Genomic DNA, 19,090 nt, shown 5'->3' with positions numbered 1-19,090 from the left:
TATCTGTGAAAACACACAAATGTAATTCATGGCCAAATATCTTTTATGGTTTTATAGATTTTGGGGGTTGAGAATTGGTTAAAAATGGCTCTTTTCATAGCAAACATAATGGGCCCTTACACTGGGCAATATGGCAGCCACTTAAGGCGAGAAGTGTACACTTAATTTTTGAGTTGAGCATACTTATAGTTAAGGGTTCTGTTTCCGGTAATATTTGTGAACTTCTTCCAGTTTTAAAACATCAGGTGCTGCCTTATAGTAACCATCCAAACCTTTTATTTACCAGTTAGGAAACAATATTATCACCTCATTGTTTTTTTAATGTTACAAAGTAGGGCTGCTCGATTATGGCAAAAATGATAATCACGATTATTTTCACTGAAATTGAGATCTCGATTATTTGACGATATTTATTTAACAATAACAATGTATTGAATAATGACTTTAAAGATTGTCAAAAAATAATATAAAATAGTGTGCAAATACTGATAACAGTGCAAATGTTTGCAATATAAAAAATAAATGAAAAATGTAAACATCTATGTTTAGTGAACTTTGCAGTGATGCTCTGTGGTGCAGCTACGACGCCGTAGCGAAGTTTACACACTATGTCTACTTGATCCACGTCTGACTCCGCGAACCCATAATGTTTCCACACCACTGAAGTTTTTTTTACCTCTCCTTTCAACCAACAGCAGTCACTCTCCTCTCCAAATAACTTCTGCTTACCGTAGCTTTCCGAGCTTCCCTCGGGTCCTCTTAATCAGCGGTCCCCAACCCCCTGGCCTCGGACCGGTACCGGTCCGTGAGTCGTTTGGTACCGGGCCACGAGAGTTGAGGCTCAGGTGTAAAATGTATAGTTTTCAGGGTTTTTATCGGTTTTCAGCGTTATTTTGTTATCATTTTTATCGTTTACTCGGTTTTCCTGGGTCTTTTCACGTGTGTTATGAATAAATTTTCTTTTTTTCTGTACCGGTACTAGTTTTATTTTGTTGTATTTATCCGCGACACCTTAAAGGCCGGTCCGCGGCGCAAAAAAGGTTGGGGACCGCTGCTCTTAATTGTTGTGACACGTGTTCGAAATGCAGAGAGGTGCGCTCGATTTGCCTCACGGAGCAGCGCGAGAGTAAAGCACGAGGGAGGGGCTAATAATCGGCTCAGTCATTTTTAATGATCGTTGAAAGCCCAGATCGTAATCGTGATTAAAATTCGATTAATTGAGCAGCCCTATTACAAAGTGGTTATAATGTTTTTAAAAGGTTTTAAACGTCTCTTAGAAACAGTTGTGATTGTAAAGTAGTCCCTTATACATTCACTTTCACTCACCTTTGGGTCAGCAGGAGCATTGATGACATTTCCCAGGGCGAGGAGTGAACGGTTGATGTTAGCGCCTTCTCGTAAGCGTGCCCCTTTAGCGTTGGTGGCACTGGCTCTCTCTGAGCCTGCCAAGTCAATCAGGCTCATTTTGGCAACACATACATTATTATTATTTTTTTTTTGCCTGTCCCGTTTGGCTCTTTTGCCATCAGAATTATTGTCTAAAGGCGAAGAAAGATGCCCAACGGATTTACTTTACCAAATGGACCATCCCAGCCTTGCCGTAATGGTCTATTTGACACAGACATTATGATTGAGGCTGGCAGTTTTGTCCTGCTGTCTCAAATATATCTGGAGGAAAACAATAGAACAAAGTTCATTCAAGGTTATCAAGAACTGAAGTCTGATCCATTGTTACATGATTAGAGCAACAAGGAGACTTTAAAAAGACAAAACTTTTCTATTTATATTTAACATTAGGATTTATATCTTAATTTGTTTATGATTTCTGGTTATTTAGATTACTTGAAATACAGCATGGGAATGAGAAGAGGTGGCGTTCATATCAGTTGGGTGCTGCGTCCTGTTTCGATTGCCAGAATCCAAAGCCTCGAGAATCTGCTCTGCACATCTGGGCTGTCAGTAAAAACAAAAACAAAGACGTGAACATACACAGAATGCCACACAGCGGAAAACAACTTACAGTGCACTGCTATCAAAATACATTTTGCACAGTAGCAATAATGATACAAGAATTAAGTGAAACATAGTCTAATACTGCAAGATAATCTGTGATGCATCATATCTGCCCCTGATGAAATAAAACATACACCTAAACATGCTTAAAGCAGGAATTTTAAGCATTTTATTCAGACATTTACATCTCCACGCATTTCTGTGCAATATCATTATTTCTCAGTCTTAATAATGAGGCAATTAATTTAATTAGCTTCGTGATTTGCTTTCCCCTGCCTTTATCCCCTGTGAGTTCCTTCTTCTGCAACATAAGTGAGTTAAATTCCTCATTCACTGGATAAGCACTATCATGAAGTAGTGATTCTGGTTAGTCACATTGGCAGAGGAATCTATGTAAAGCACCACACTGCTCAAATAAACATATAGTTGTGGTCAAAAGTTTACGTACACTTGTAAAGAACATAATATCATGGCTCTCTTCAGTGTACAAATGTACAAAGTCTAAAACACGTAAAAACTCAGAAGCACATAAAAACTCCAAAACAAGCATTTTTGACAGATTGCTGAGCGCTGTGTACCACATAAAATCAGTTCGCGGTCAGTAAGCACAACCAGAACTCATACATAAGGCGTGCTGTCGATTTTTGAGAAAACGAAAGGATTTTAGTGTAACGTTAAAGTCCGAAAAATACGGTATATGAGTTTTGTAAGGTAGTTTGTTTCGGGGCAGGAGGCTGGGAGACTTTGCGGTCTGGGATACAGCACAGTTTCACACACTCTTCATTTTGCACTTTATGGCGCTATTGTAAATGGTGAAAATACTAGTAGTGCCAGCTGCACAGCGTCAACACGTTAACAAGGTAACCGCTAACGCTAACCGCAACACTTTGACGCCGAGCAGCCCCACGCACGGGCCGATCCGCGGTAACTCGTTAACGGAGATTTCCCGCGTTAATACAGTTATGGCGTTAACGTCATTTTAACGAGACTAATGCTGCAGCACTAAAATAGTAATCAACAAATGTTTTCTTTTTAACGACCAGCTCCTCTTTGATAGCTGCCGTGTCCATCTTGTCGTTGCCTGCAGGTGAAGCGATGGGGGAGGGGGAGTTGAGTTCAGTGAAAGAGAGGCGAGGCAGAATAACGCCGCGTAGACACAAAAGTGGACGAAAGAGCACCAAGAGCATCTGGCTGCAGCCACTGGGGAGCGCCATATTGCGACCTCCACACTAACCGGAAACACATAACTTCAGTTAAATAGACTTTGACAGCGAAAACTAAATTGTATTTTTGTTACTATTGATGCTGCTGATAAATAAATTTGTTTCTAATTGTTTTTTTTAAACAATCTGGGTTTATTTAAAAAATCACCATCCCTCCAGCTTTTTCGTGGCCAAAAGTGTCCGTTTGTTGTGTTTTTGTTTCTTTGCTACTTTTTCTGCATAAAGTTTTTTTTACAAATGTAAAATAGTCATTACTTTTTACATTTTTTAATCCTTCAAACACCCTTTTCTAGTACAATGCACTTGTTTGAAGACAACCTCAAAACTCACCATTTCATATATCAGCAGTGCTACTGGAAATTATTGTACAGTGGTCCCTCGCTATAACGCGGTTCACCTTTCACGGACTCGCTGTTTCGCTGATTTTTTTTTTTTAATTTTAATTTTTTTTTAACAGCAAATTGTTTTGTGCGTTGTGATTGCTGTAGACAGTGGCAGTCCTAGCCTGTTTGGACGTCCTGTATAAGAAGGGCCAGAGTCGACTCCACCTGCTGAGGAGACTGAGGTCCTTCGGAGTCTGCAGGACTCTATTAAGGACATTCTATGACACTGTAGTAGCATCTGCCCTTTTCTATGCAGTGGCCTGCTGGGGGAGTGGATGCACGGACAGGGACAGGAGCAGGATTGACAAACTGGTGCGGAGGTCTAGCTCCGTGGTGGGATGTCCCCTGGAGTCTGTGGAGGTGGTTGGTGAGGGGAGGATGTTATTAAAGCTGACATCCATCATGAACAACCCACATCACCCACTGCATGAGTATGTGAGTGGGCTGAGCAGCTCCTTTAGTCAGAGACTGAAACACCCTCGCTGCAGGAAGGAGCGCTTTCGCAGATCATTCATCCCAACAGCAGTTAGACTCTATAACTCCTCAATCACGATGTCATAAGTCACTGGACACTGTGAACATCCACGGTCACCACTTCATGCATAATGGACCTTCCACGTGTATGGACATGTGCAGGTATATATGTCTGTATATGTATATTTAGTGTGTACATGTGTGTGTGTACATGTCTATAAATAGGAATAGTAATGGTACAATAGCTATATCAAGCTATATAGTTTATGTCTTCCATATTTCCAACTATATCCATAATCACATACTGTGTATGCTACCATTGTATATAGTGTATTATCTTACTTTTTTTCATTGATTGTACTTATTTGTATTTTTGTATTTCCTTCTGATATCTGTACCTGAGCTGAGGTGACGCAAAAATTTCCCCGTTGTGGGATCAATAAAGTCTTATCTTATCTTATCTTATCTCTTGGTACCCTGGGCGAACACTCCCTCTGGTGACCCCCCCCCCCCCCACACACACACACACACACACACACAAAACATATTAAGGATTGTATATTAACATAAAACTGTTGTACACACACACATATGAAGAGACAGAGAGAGCAAACGGCTACCAAACAGCCATCATAATTCGTCATACAATGAGAACAGGACAAATCAGCAATTGACAATGACTAATTAATATTAATTCAATTCAATTCAATTTTAATTATATAGCGCCAAATCACAACAAATGTCGCCTCAAGGCGCTTCATAGATACAGAGAAAAACCCAACAATCATATGACCCCCTATGAGCAAGCACTTTGGCGACAGTGGGAAGGAAAAACTCCCTTTTAACAGGAAGAAACCTCCGGCAGAACCAGGCTCAGGGAGGGGCGGCCATCTGCTGCGACCGGTTGGGGTGAGAGAAGGAAGACAGGATAAAAGACATGCTGTGGAAGAGAGACAGAGGTTAATAACAGATATGATTCAATACAGAGAGGTCTGTTAATACATAGTGAGTGAGAAAGGTGACTGGAAAGGAAAAACTCAATGCATCATGGGTATCCCCCGGCAGCCTACATCTATTGCAGCATAACTAAGGGAGGATTCAGGGTCACCTGGTCCAGCCCTAACTATATGCTTTAGCAAAAAGGAAAGTTTTAAGCCTAATCTTAAAAGTAGAGATAGTGTCTGTCTCCCGAATCCAAACTGGAAGCTGGTTCCACAGAAGAGGGGCCTGAAAACTGAAGGCTCTCCCTCCCATTCTACTTTTAAATACTCTAGGAACAACAAGTAGGCCTGCAGAGCGGGAGCGAAGTGCTCTAATAGGGTAATATGGTACTACAAGGTCATTAAGATAAGATGGGGCCTGATTATTTAAGACCTTGTATGTGAGGAGCAGGATTTTGAATTCAATTCTGGATTTAACAGGAAGCCAATGAAGGGAAGCCAAAACAGGAGAAATATGCTCTCTCTATGCTCTATATTAAAATCTGTAACATAGTGTATTGTTTCCAGTTTAGTCTGTTACTGTTACTATTTTTTATCATTTCTTCTTGGAGCAACTGTAACACACATAATTTCCTTAGGGATTAATAAAGTATTCAGATTCTGATTGTTTCAGGATGACCTGCCATTATCCAATGACACATCTGCTTACCTGTATCTTTTGCTCGTTTCTCCTCCTCTTCTTTTCTCTTTTTTCTAAACTGAGGACCTGATGGCTTTGAACTCTTCTTGTCCATCTTCCATTGGTTTTAATTTTGCACTCCAGTATGAACACCCATCGCTCAACCCGAGGATCACCACAACATAATCTAACACACCTACACCTTAGTTCACAGATTCGATTTGTCTAGGGTGCATTTCTGAGATTTCACACAACCCAGGATTCAAATCAAGAATACATAATGGGCTTGGGTTTACATCATAATAAATGAAATGTGCTCTATTTGGAAACAGCCGCCCCCCTCCCCTTTCGACGGGTTGTGTGTGAGACTTTGAATCATCAAACTGTAAATTTTAAATTGTTATTGATCCCTTTACACCTAGCCCTAAAGTGTATATTTATTTTCTTACTCTTCTTATATATATTGTTTGTTTACTTGCACTGCTGTAACTGGAGCCTCGTCGTCTCTCTCACGCTCACTTTTCGTATATAGAATTTCGATAAAAACATTGGTGCAAATTATAAGTCTGCATTATAATGTCTGGTGTTTTTGTTTGTTGGTTGGTTAGATGCTGCTCCAGCCAGTCAGAGAATCCCCCCCCCGCCCCGCCCTCTCCTCTCTGCGTCGCAAGCAACGGCGCACCTCGCAAACGAAGGGCGCCCTTACTCCCAGCAAATGGGCGATAGAAAACCGATCGGTGCCTATGCCATTCCCAATATGCGCCGGCTGACGTCGGGGCAGCATGAGTACGAGCATTTTTTTTTTTTTTTGCCGATGCCCTTAATGTCGCCCGTATCTAAAACCGCTATTACAGTTAACAGTTGGTTTAAATAATAATAATGGATTGCATTTATATAGCGCTATTCAAGACCCTCAAAGCACTTTACAATTCCACTATTCGTTCACTCTCATCACACACTGGTGGAGGTAAGCTACAGTTGTAGCCACAGCTGCCCTGGGGCAGACTGACAGAGGCGAGGCTGCCATATCGTACCATCGGCCCCTCTGGTCATCACCAGTACGTGGTAGCTGAAGTGTCGTGCCCAAAGACACAACGACCGAGACTGTCAGAGCCGGGGCTCTGACAGTCTCGGGGATCGATTTGGATCGGTCGCTTCCCAGCTCATCCGACGCGGATCCGCATTGGATCCGCTGTTGATTATAAGCTAGAATGATGCCCGCTAATGTTTGGCTCGAGTGTCCTAAAATCACACTTTCCCTCTGAGAAACAGTTTCATTACACTTTAATACCGTATTTAAATGACCGTGGTCTTCCCTCATTCTCATATACGTCACAATTTTCTCACAACAAAATCAAACAAATTAGTGACAGTGAATATGGAAAGGTTTTCTTCATTCACTGCAACACACCTTTGCACATGGGCTCGTGAGCGCATGTGTTGTGCTATATGAATTTGGACAATATGATGCGGTGTTTATAAAGGGACTGAGAAGGAAATAAGGTATTTAATTGAGAGCAAATTTCATTTTTTTAAAAAAAACAGAACTACACTCACACCTTTGCGCGTGCGCACACGAAGTGCTGCTCTTATGGAACGCGCGCGTCATATTCGATTTGTGCATGTATCTGTTTGTAACGTAACTGAAAAAGCTGCGGTTTGAAATTTTTCTTCTGCACCTAAATTGTCTGGTTCAGATGAGTTCAGTGAGAAGCGCTAAACGTCCAAATTTACGGAAAAGCACACTTAGTGATTCAGTTTCTTCAACTTTCGTTTTAAGTGAAGGTAAGTGCAATCTTTAGACTAAAAATCGACATGTTTTATCTTCACATTTTACATTTAATATATGTGTTTCAAATCTGAACATTTTAAAAATGATATCCAGTTGATTATGTCAGAAAAGCACTTTTTAGTGCATTCTACTGTAAAGGTGATTTTACTGCTTACTTGTTAGACGCAGCTTGTCTGATAAATATTGATTTCCTTTTGTATATTAACTATAAAAACAAAGAGTTTTTAATTCTTAAAACCTTTTGACAGGATTTTGGGCCAAATTCATTTAGTTGCTTTAAGCTTTTCTTTACTGCTGTGGTGATTTCCTCTTTTTCTGAATTTTAAAAACTACATTGTGAACAAACAAACTGACATGTGAAAGAGATTTTTTGCAAGAAAAGCAAGAAAATGTTGTGATCTGTTGCTATGATATGAATCATAACAATATGACGCTATGTTTTTGAAGACACTGGGAAAATAAAGTTCTTTATTAAGATTTTATAAATGGGTGTGATTCAAATATTATTCTGTTCATTAAAAACAAAACAAGCGTGAAGTTTATATATCAGAGAATCTGCACTGATTTGTACAGAGTTGCTTCTGATGGAAACATGCTCAAATCATAGTTATGAAGTCTGATAAGCTTTGTGTTAGAGACTCACTTAACCCCATGTTTCCCTTTCATTTTACAGCCATGTTGAGAAGAAGCCAAAGACTTCAGTCTAACGGCTATTACGGCAGCCAAGGAGAGCCGTTAATCTCCTCCAAGGAGACTTTATACAGGTTAGTACTGGTCTACATGTTCTTTGTTGTCATCCACTGACATAGATCCATGTTTTGTAATCATAATCCATTTGTTCTTCCATGTACATTTTTTCTTACATGATTTTGTTTTTTCTGTGCAGAGTTTTCAAAAGGCGACAGCCCCGTCCCCGTCCAGTCCCTGACAATATTGACCGAGACACAGTGGACACTGTGGACTACAATAACAATGATTTTGTTGACTACAGTAGTGGCAGCAGCAGAGGTCTCTTTAGAGCCATCAAGGCATTGGGGCTTTTGGTCCTCATGCTGGCCTTGTGTTTTGGTAAATGATCTCCTTCCACAAACAATTACAGTCTTTCTAGTACTATGTGCTTTTCTTCTGGATTAAGCTTCTCTTCTTATTCTGTGTTTCTCTTCATCCACCAGGATTGATTTTCAGTATTGGAGGGCAGAAAATGGACTTTTCCACCCCGTTCACGAGTGAGGTATGAAAAACATATGAGGCTCATAATATATTCCCTGAAAATTAATCAGATAATGACAGTTTATTATTATATATATATATTATAACATGAATGGTTCTTCTCAATTGCATTACTTAATGAATGGACATGAACAGGTGGAAAGGCAGGTACAAGAGCTGCAAAGGGAGTTAATGGACTTAGGAAAAAGAATTGACTTCCTTCTTCCAGTTGGAGACAGGATGCCCAACTTTGCTCTGGAGGAACTGGGTAAGACATGAAATCGGATCAGAATTCACGTAAGAATTTCTTTGTTGTTGTTTTGCGATTCCTTTCTCACTCTGTGTTTTTGTCTACAGGAGCAAAGATTGTTAAAGAACAGTCTTCAGCATCCTACCTTTCAGAACAGGCTGGATTGAAGCTGTGGGGGCTTACATTGATACCCGCAAAACCACCCTGTGTAAGCCCAAGAGTCGTTATTCAGGTATAATCTACTTTCACAAAAAAACAAGATACTATCTCACACATCTGCATGATTTAATAGTCAAACACTAGCGGTCCAAACTGAACTCTGTTTTTGTTTCTTTTTCTCTGTAGGGTCAAGCACCCATGGTCCCAGGAGTGTGTTGGAGTTTTGCGGGCTCCCAGGGACATTTAACAATTAAGCTGCCACACAGCATCGCCATCAGTCATGTGACACTGGGTCACATTTCTAAGATGATGTCACCATCGGGAAAGGTCTCCAGTGCTCCCAGGACGTTTTCAGTGTTTGTAAGTCACAGATTTCCACTGCACCACTGTTCAACTGTTGCATTTTACATGTGTATATAGAGAACAACTTTATCTGTATTTATTTCTGTCTTTTCAGGGAAAGAGAGCATTAGACGACAGTGGTGTCCACCTGGGAACATTCGTCTATGATGAAAATGGAGATCCACTCCAAACATTCAGGATACCCGTGAGTACTCTGTGCCATTAGACACATGCACATAGACTTTTCTATCCAGAGTACTTAGAGGTTAGCTCCCCTTGCTATCTGTATATCCTCCCTCATAATAATCACAGTATTCCTAAATTTACCATCCTTTCAAGAGTCAAGAAAACTATTATGCAACTAACCCATCTTGTTTTTGTTTTGTCTCTCAGGACGACAAAGTAGATGTCATCCGCTCCATTACGCTGCATGTGTTGAACAACTGGGGCAATCGTGAGTATTCCTGTTTGTACAAGTTCCGAGTTCATGGAAAGCTGGCATAACTAGCTTCCCATGAACTCCATCTATAAAAGAAAAGAGAGGAAAAATGTGAAAGTGAATCAGACTGCAACACATATTTAAATAATTGTATTTGAAAAAAATTGTCAATTTAACCCATGTTTTTTTCTCCAGCGAACCTCCATCCTACCAGGTAAGACATGTCTGATTAAGATGTTTGCAGTCTGATTCACCTCACCCCCAACCAGCCGTGGCAGAGGGCTTGCCCCTCCCTGAGCCTGGCTCTGCCAGAGGTTTCTTCCTGTTAAAAGGGAGTTTTTCCTCTCCACTGTTGCCAAGTGCTTGCTCAAAGGGGATCATCTGATTGTTGGGGTTTTTCTTCTCTTATATTGTAGGGTTTTTACTCTACATATACAGTGCTTAACAAATTTATTACATCACCTGTCATAGAAATAAGAACACCCCAAACGTCTTAAACCTGTAATTCTTACATTAGGTGATGTTCGACTAACTTTGTTAAGCACTGTGTTATTGTGAATTGGCCCTCAATTGGAACTCATTTGGACTGAATTAAATTTCTTGTAAAACATAAAAATTCTCTAAATTGTCTCCACTGGAAATTTAGAGATATTTTTAAAACAACAAGAATAAAATTTTAAGAAAATATTTTTCATGTCTTTTGGTATTCTTAATTGTCAGAGTATATTAAACAAGCGTGATAACACTATGGCCAGAGGATTTCAATTTTGAAAATGAACATTTAAACTCCCAAAAGTAAAGAAAGTAAAGTCCATGTTGCATGTGCTGTGATATGAGAAGCCTTCACTGTGATGCAGGCTTTGAGGTTTAGCGAGGTAACTTCAGGTTTAACCATGTGTTTGTAGTTGGGACACCAGATAGACCAGGGGTCGGCAACCTGCGGCTCCGGAGCCGCATGCGGCTCTTTAGTCCTTTCAGTGCGGCTCCGTGTGGCTTGGGAAAATAAATTTGTTTTTTTTAAGTAATTAGCTGAAGTGTATTTTATTTATGTTAGTTATTTTTTAACTTGTAGTTCTAAATTGGAAGATTATTGTGATATTGAAATACAAACATAAAATTATATTCTATTATTTTTTGATCGCTCAAAATAAGCGTTACACTCGCGGAAGCCGGTGAACCCACCGAAACGCCGTGCATTTATCGAGACTTTCGACCCCAGGTAGGCCAATTATGGATCTTCGGATCCACATTATGTCAGCAGCTATTCTCCACCGTGAACTATGTTAAAAACAAACACCGCTCGCGCCTCACAGATGACAGCTTACAGTCCTGCGTAAAGATGAAAGTGACTTCATACAGCCCCGAGTTGCAGACGCTGTGCGCAGAGGTTCAGGAGCAGAAGTCCCATTGTAAACATACCACGGCAGACTCGACGATGTTTCCATGAACATGCTTTTCAGCATCTCTTTATTGACCACTTTTCACACACAGTTGCTGTACAGCCGGCTGTAGCTTTTCAGCTCACAGCCCGACATACACCAACAACAACACAACAGCACAGATAGCACAGACGTTAAGGCGGCGAGGCGTGATTGCAGGTGCCGCTCAGGTGTGTGTCCGCCTCCCCTGCAGCGGCGCTGCAGACCACGCCCCGCCACACACATTAACCAGGTAAAATACATATTTAGGCAGAATTTTGCAAATGTCTATTTTTCATCTTTTAGCAGCATAGTGCTTTTTTTCCAATTATTTTTTTAAAAGTCAGGTCAAGGCTCCAAAAGCCCAAAGGCGATATAAGGGTGGCGACTCACAACAGTTTTTGTTTGCTACATGGATCATTTTAGTTCAGCTGGGTTCTTTCCTTTTGTTATATTTCTTTAAGAGTTCAAAATGTGTTAATTACATAAATAAAATGTAATTTTCTCTGTAGCACTTCATGGATTTCATAAGCAACACACCTTAGTTGTTCACACAAAACATAAAGGTAAAAAAACAATATATAGACTGTTATCTTCATTTTAGATGTCAAAAAGTATTTGCGGCTCCCAGTGTTTTCTTTTGCGTGGAAATCGTGTCCAAAGGGCTCTTTGGGTGTTAAAGGTTGCTGACCCCTGAGATAGACCATTAAGCATATTGCATCTTGTTTTTTAACTTCATCAATTAGCAGATTTCACTGGATATTTTTATTTAATAACCCCAAATTTGGACTTACTGATAACAGAAACAAGCTTGTACACTCATTTTATTTAGTTCTGTTAATTTCAAAACAAAGCTTCTTTTCCTTTATCTTGACTAATGGTGTCACCTCCTGTAAGTTGTCATGACTTTTGAGTCATGATATGTATAAATTCTAAATGAGTGAAAGTCAGGGACTGGGCCAGATCGGACGGTCTGAGGCAGCTTTGTTCTGGTCTCCACCTCTGTGTGGAGTTGCTTCCTTGAGCTCATCCACTCACATCTGCAGGTAGTTTGAAATCAAGAGGCTGTGCATTTAGGAGCTGTGGTGCTAGATCTCCACCAGTTTGTATTTCTGCCATGGTAGTAACTCTGTCTCTTGTCTTCATTTCTCTGCGTTTACTCTTCAGTAACTTTTGTATATCATCTTCTCTGTAGAACTACACATCTGCTACTATATAACTCATCTGGAAATCTTACCTCTCCCATCTCGAGGAATTTCCAGTTATCAGCAGGTTTTTGCCATTCTGCTTGCAGCTACGCCAGGGGTGTCCAACTCCAGGCCTCGAGGGCCGGTGTCCTGCAGGTTTTAGATCTCAACCTGGGTCAACACACCTGAATGAAATGATTAGTTCATTACCAGGCCTCTGGAGAACTTCAAGACATGTTGAGGAGGTCATTTAGCCATTTAAATCAGCTGTGCTGTATCAGGGACACATCGCAAACCTGCAGGACACCGGCCCTTAAGGCCTGGAGTTGGACACTCATGAGCTACGCCATGCCTCTCCAAAAAGCCCCCAAAATCACTGAAGACTCAGCTCCTCCCCCTCTACGCCACTGCCACACGCTTGGTTTGAAACCCGGCCAGCCCACTGATAACCACCCTCGCCATCATCACCAAGTGCATGCCAAGTAAGGCAAAGCAGAACAGTTATCCAAGCAACCATTCTCCATCTTCTCACCTACGAGTACTATCTTATATGATACCTGATATAGCTCATAGCTTCTGCCCACCCAGCTCCCCCTCTTCCCAGCAGCACTTTGAAAACAAATACTGAAAACACGAATCCCACCATCCGGCTCTGTTTTTGGGGCTCAGTAACAGTCGAATCATGGCACTGAAAATTCTTTTTTAATGGTATCCGTCATATTCTCTAGGAAGTGGTTGGAGAGCTCAACCTCACAGCTGTGTAAACTTTCATGTGCTCTTCTACTAAAAACACTTAAAGTGCTTTACACAACTTGCCTCATTCACCCAGAAGATCTATTAGAGCTGATTGAGGAGCATCAGGGTGCAGAAGTAAGCTTGAGAGAAGGTGAGAAGGAGAAAAGACACAACAAACACGAACACAAGGACAAACTAGGGTCACACACAACTTTATACAAGTAAAGACACACATACATGTACAGTAGTGCAAAGAATATTATGTAAAGCCGCTCGACAATAGTGGAAAGAATTGTCAGCCCACTGTTCCTTCAGTGGGCTGGTTTCAGTCATTATGTAAATGTCCTGTTTATAAGATTGGGGAAACCTGCAGTCAGCTGAGACTGAAGAAGTCACTTGGATGAGTGACGAAACGTTTCTCCCAGAAAACGCTACGTCCAGATGAACAGAATCAACTTTTGGAGAGTGGAAAGAATACCAATAAAGTGTATCAATATGAGTCAAAGTATGCATCTGCAGTTCAGCATCAACAAATGAAGTTAACAGGAGTTCATGTGACTAGTTCACATGACATAGAAATCAGCTTTTAAACAGAGTGCAGTTATGGGTTTCTTCAAATATGAACTAGGTGACAATAAATGTCACCCACAGATCCACCAATTAAACTGTAAACAAGACATGATCAGCGTTAATTGTTCACTGTTTCAAAAGAAAATAAAGTCCTTGTTATAACATTTCAGTGACACAGATGTTTTTGAAGCTGTTGTTAAAGTTGTTTACACCAACGTTTAAATGTAATACAACAGGAATACTTGTTGTTCCTAGAGTATTTAAAAGTAGAATGGGAGGGAGAGCCTTCAGTTTTCAGGCCCCTCTTCTGTGGAACCAGCTTCCAGTTTGGATTCGGGAGACAGACACTATCTCTACTTTTAAGATTAGGCTTAAAACTTTCCTTTTTGCTAAAGCATATAGTTAGGGCTGGACCAGGTGACCCTGAATCCTCCCTTAGTTATGCTGCAATAGATGTAGGCTGCCGGGGGATTCCCATGATGCATTGAGTTTTTCCTTTCCAGTCACCTTTCTCACTCACTATGTATTAACAGACCTCTCTGTATTGAATCGTATCTGTTATTAATCTCTGTCTCTCTTCCACAGCATGTCTTTATCCTGTCTTCCTTCTCTCACCCCAACCGGTCGCAGCAGATGGCCGCCCCTCCCTGAGCCTGGTTCTGCCGGAGGTTTCTTCCTGTTAAAAGGGAGTTTTTCCTTCCCACTGTCGCCAAAGTGCTTGCTCATAGGGGGTCATATGATTGTTGGGCTTTTCTCTGTATCTATGAAGCGCCTTGAGGCGACATTTGTTGTGATTTGGCGCTATATAAATAAAATTGAATTGAATTGAATTGAATTGAAGGAAGAACAAAAATGGTCACAACTATTACTAACAGTGTGACTCACAGTAGTAATTGCTTCATTCAATCTGCCACATCAGAGCACTCTACCTGAAAAGAGGACAGCAGGTGTGTTTTTGTAACTTTTTTTTTTAAAGAAAAAAACTTAAATGAAATTAAACATGAATTGTTTTTGAGGTTTTTCAAAAAAAAAAAAAATCCATGTTATGCAAAAACACGCAGGCAGAAAATGCATTACTTCAAAAATCAATGAGGAGAGAAGCAGAGGCCCAGACTTCTGAATCAAAACAACAACACATGCAGATGTTTGACATCAACGGCAACTACAGAAGTGACTTAACAGCAGTGAATCTTTGCACTCTGATGTAGTAAATAACCGGATGCTTGGATGTGATCACTAATCTTACCACACATTTACAGATGATTAAATACACAACTTCCTAACCACAGAAATCTGTGTGAGGTGGCATACATGAGATAGTGGCTTCAGTCTTTCCTATTTGCTGTTTTTGTTACAGTGAAGGAGACACAGGGATGATGCCTTTGTTGTTTTGTCATAGATGATGTGAAGGTAATCATTTTCATCAAGGCCTTATTCTTAGAACAGATTACAAATGGTAAAGATGAATTACACTGGACTCACTGTTTCTTATACGAAGTAATTTTGATTGTTAATTACATTATTGATTAACAACTGACTGAAAATCAGTATCAGATAATTAAAGGTAATTACAGGTTTATCTGACTTTTATACATCACATATACAGCTTCAGCCAAAGTGCCCACTAGAGGGCACACTTGTTCAAAAGTCTACAAATATTCTAAATCACAAAACGAATGAGTCATAATTCTGGTTTGTTTTTGTCAGATGTCAAACAAATCCAGATGCAGCCTGAGAAGGGAACATGAAAGAGCCTGTGCATCAATCATCCAGGGATGAGGGAAATCTCAGATGGTTGATTCTGTTTGTTGCGGCTCCTCCAACCAATGGCCGCGGCAGGCTAAACACGATGACACAGATGACGCGCAACAGTAAACGCATAAAATACACTTCTGTACCATTTGCTCCTTTTATTCCACATGCAGCTGTCCAATATACAAATCAGTGCCTGGGATTAACTATTAAACAAATGCACAGATTGCACAAACAAATAACTGTTTGTGGGGGTGCACAAATCTGTGCACCCCCCCCCCCCCCCCCCCCCCGTTCTCTACTAGCCATCGGGGCGGGGGGGCTGGGAGGAGATTTTAGCTTTCCGATTGGCCTCCCTGTTGCTGCGGAGCCTGGGACAGTCTGCTTGCCTCCACCCCGGAGGGAAGGGTAACATCTCTTGGGTCTGGGTGCCGTTTCCCCCTCTGGGGGCGAGGGTACCTGGACCCGGGGTATAGAGTATGTTTGGGGAGTGTGATTGTGTGTACATGTCCATTTATGTCAATCCTTACGTTGGGTGAGTGCTGAGTGTTTGTATATGTGTGCATGTGGGTGGGAATGCATGTTTGTGTCTGTGTGTGCCTGTTTGTCTGTGTCTGTATGTCAGGTCAGGTCTTAGACTCCACCTGTCTGGGAACTCTCAGGCCCTCCAAAGTGTGGAGGCCTATCTCCCCTCACCACACTCCCTGCCGGTGACTGATGCCCTCAGGGGTCGGTGCATTGGTGGTTCTTGGTGTCTGGGGCTGGGCGCTCAGGTATGTACCAGCTCACTCCCGGTGGCTACTTGGCGGGGCCTGGCACCTGTTGCTCGGTCAGACCTCTTCCGGGGCGCGGGGGGCCCTCGGGCCTCTGTGCCTGCGGCTTGGTTCACTCTGGCACAGCTGGCTGCCGGCGGGCACGCCGTCTACATCCTCTTGCAGACCATTACATGGGGAAACCATTTGGATACAAGCGCGCTGATCCACACAGGTGTGCACACGGGTGTTCACTGTTCGTAGACTTAAATCACACCTTTCTTGGCTGCTACTTCAAAGCACATTGTGCGCTGTCTGTCCTGCGTGCTGCACAACAACATTCAATATTTAGTATTTACTGCTGTTTACACTTTAGATTAATGCGATGGTGTTGTGTTTAGTATGTTGCTCTGTTTTTTTGCTTGTTTTCTATTCTTTTTCTCTCAACAGGTGATCCAGGAGATTTTTTTCCCCCCTTTCTCACTGTCCCTCTCCCCTTCTGTTTTTCTTTTCCTTCCTCTTTCTTTCTCCCTTTCCTATCCCTCACTCATGTCTGTCCCGTCTGTAACCACTGAAAATAAAATACAATAAATAATAAAAACAAAGGTCGATCAAATGGACCAATACGGCAATGCCATGATGATCCATTTGGCAAAATAAATCCATTGGGTATCCTTGTTGGTCTTCAGACAACAATTCTGACGGCTAAAGAACCAAATGGGACAGGCAAAAAAAAAAAACAAAAAAAAAACAAAAACATCAAGTTCCAGTCAAAATACATCAAAATAATTCAAGCTGCGCTCGAGCTGCGGTCAACAGAAAGTTTTGCCTCATGCTCACCGTACCTTTCTGCTCATCAACATCAGGTGCGGTGAACAGGTGAGTGCAACCACATTTATCATCTACCACACCCATGAGACACGCCCCACACCCGTGCACCAATACAGTGAGTCCATTTAAACCAACCCACTTAGTCAAAATAGGAACAACTCATATGGCTCCTACACTGTTCATCGTTACATTTATCACTGAGGCATAACTTTCAGCATACTGGTTACTTAACGGCCTTTTGGAAATGATTTTCATACTTTCATGTAACAGTAAAAAAGAAATAATCCCCCTTTTGCAGATGCGTAGTATTAGATGGTGGGCTCAAGCCTGAAACCATCAAATTGAAGAGGTGGAGGTGGAAGGACGTCTGGTTGATGTACTACAACCTTCCTAGCTGGCTGTGGATGCTGGGAGGAGACAGCACTGTCTTATGAAGCCAAGTCAACCAGTGATACATGCAAACTTGTATCCTGGTGATAATTGGAGAGATGTCTGCCAATAAGTCTTTTGTGCAATATGAGGACATCTGAATAAGCAGCTCCCCCTACAGCCTCCTGTAAGGTATACACCTTTAAAGGTCATGAGCTGCTAACCTCTGGATTAGCTCACATGTCATCGCACCGAAGATCTCAACAACTTTAACGTCAATGTTAATGTTTTCATCCTGAATTGATTGAATAAAAATGGCAGTTTTATAAATGTTACACATCCCCATTTTTGCCGTTTCCTGTCTTGGCTGCTTCATTCATGTTGCAAATATCATATCCACTAGCAAGCTGACTCTGAGGGAGACTCAGCCTCAGCAGTGTAGGGGAGAAAGGTGCACGTGGAATACACATTATGGTATTCTACCAATTATGCAAGTGTTAAAAAAAAAAAGATATCTCTATGTTTTGATAATAGTTTTTCAACATCTAATATTTGAGATAATTCTGATCTTTTTGTCATTAATCTCTTGGATCAGCCCCCAACTGTGCATGGCCCCCTGGGCAAGTGTCCAGCATGCCCTTTGGGTGATCCAGCCCAGCCTGGATAGCAAAATGACTCTGGACCGGTGTTGTACCAAAAAGTGATTGTCTGTTCATATTTATTCTACTGTAAATGACTTGTTGGTATAGAATATATGAAACATATGTCAAATGTTTCCTCATGAATGATATCATCCCTTCTATCCCTTTGAAGACGCGAGGCTCCATAAATGCTAAAGAGGTAAGTATTATTTCTCAGTTGCAATGAATAGAAAATAAACTGTAGAAAAATAAACAAAAGAAAGAAGAAGAGAAATAACAATTTAACATAAACCGGTGACACTCCAGGGTAGGGCTGGGCTATATCATACCGTTCACGATAATACGGGTGTAATGTTGGGCAATGATAAGAAAATGAAATATCGCGATGGAATATGGGTAAAACGCGCATGCCCAGTGCCTTTGTTTACATACGCACATGGCGGCGACGCGGAATGAGAAGAGCGAAAGTAGATCATTGAATGAAACAGATGAACCAGAATTGGTTTGTAAAAATGCTGCAACTTCAGTGGTGTGGAACTGGCTTACCTTTCGTCCGTCAGATACACAACAAAGCACTATTTTGATAGCGAATGCTAGCGGGCTGTCGTTATTACCGTGTTTTTTGGAAAATACGGCACACTTAAGATCAATCCTTTGATAATATTTTTTTTAGTCAGATTTGCGACCAAATTGGTCGCACTCTAGAGCCCTGCAAGAGGATAGCAGAAATGGCAACAAATATAACAATAAAGATATTTTAGTTGGCGTAGGACTAATGTGTTTTACCAAAATAAAGAAGACATTACAGGCTCGTTAACAGATCCGAGTCCGGATCGGAGTCCACTTGCACAGCGAGTCTGGAACTTGATTTGGATCCGGTCGTTTCCCAGATCATCCGACCCGGATCCGCTGTTGATTATAACCTAGAATG

General features: G+C 41.3%; 1 protein-coding gene across 1 annotated transcript; it reads left to right on the top strand.

The window, feature by feature from the left end:
- Window positions 1–7,345: 7,345 nt before the first annotated feature.
- LOC148106410 (sperm-associated antigen 4 protein-like) lies at window positions 7,346–10,591 on the top strand. Its single transcript, XM_087839557.1, has 9 exons — window positions 7,346–7,498; window positions 8,179–8,269; window positions 8,392–8,573; window positions 8,678–8,736; window positions 8,847–8,982; window positions 9,072–9,196; window positions 9,310–9,483; window positions 9,581–9,670; window positions 9,859–10,591. Exons 1-9 carry the CDS (start codon window positions 7,411–7,413, stop codon window positions 9,967–9,969), a joined length of 1,056 nt encoding a protein of 351 aa, XP_087695683.1. The 5' UTR covers window positions 7,346–7,410; the 3' UTR covers window positions 9,970–10,591.
- Window positions 10,592–19,090: the final 8,499 nt, after the last annotated feature.

The sequence above is a fragment of the Neolamprologus brichardi genome, chromosome 1 (genome assembly GCF_056152115.1).
Source record: "Neolamprologus brichardi isolate AB-2024 chromosome 1, ASM5615211v1, whole genome shotgun sequence".
NCBI classification, from domain to species: domain Eukaryota; kingdom Metazoa; phylum Chordata; class Actinopteri; order Cichliformes; family Cichlidae; genus Neolamprologus; species Neolamprologus brichardi.
The sequence above is the reverse complement of the archived record's forward strand: the minus strand, read 5'-3'. Positions and strand labels throughout refer to the sequence as shown.

What these genes read in the sequence shown, in the direction of transcription:
- LOC148106410 (XM_087839557.1), top strand. Translation starts at nt 7,411, where the DNA reads ATGAGTTCAGTGAGAAGCGCTAAACGTCCAAATTTACGGAAAAGCACA. An exon ending in AACTTTCGTTTTAAGTGAAG is followed by an intron (nt 7,499 to 8,178) that starts GTAAGTGCAATC and finishes TTCATTTTACAG; the next exon opens with CCATGTTGAGAAGAAGCCAA. An exon ending in CTTTGCTCTGGAGGAACTGG is followed by an intron (nt 8,983 to 9,071) that starts GTAAGACATGAA and finishes TTTTGTCTACAG; the next exon opens with GAGCAAAGATTGTTAAAGAA.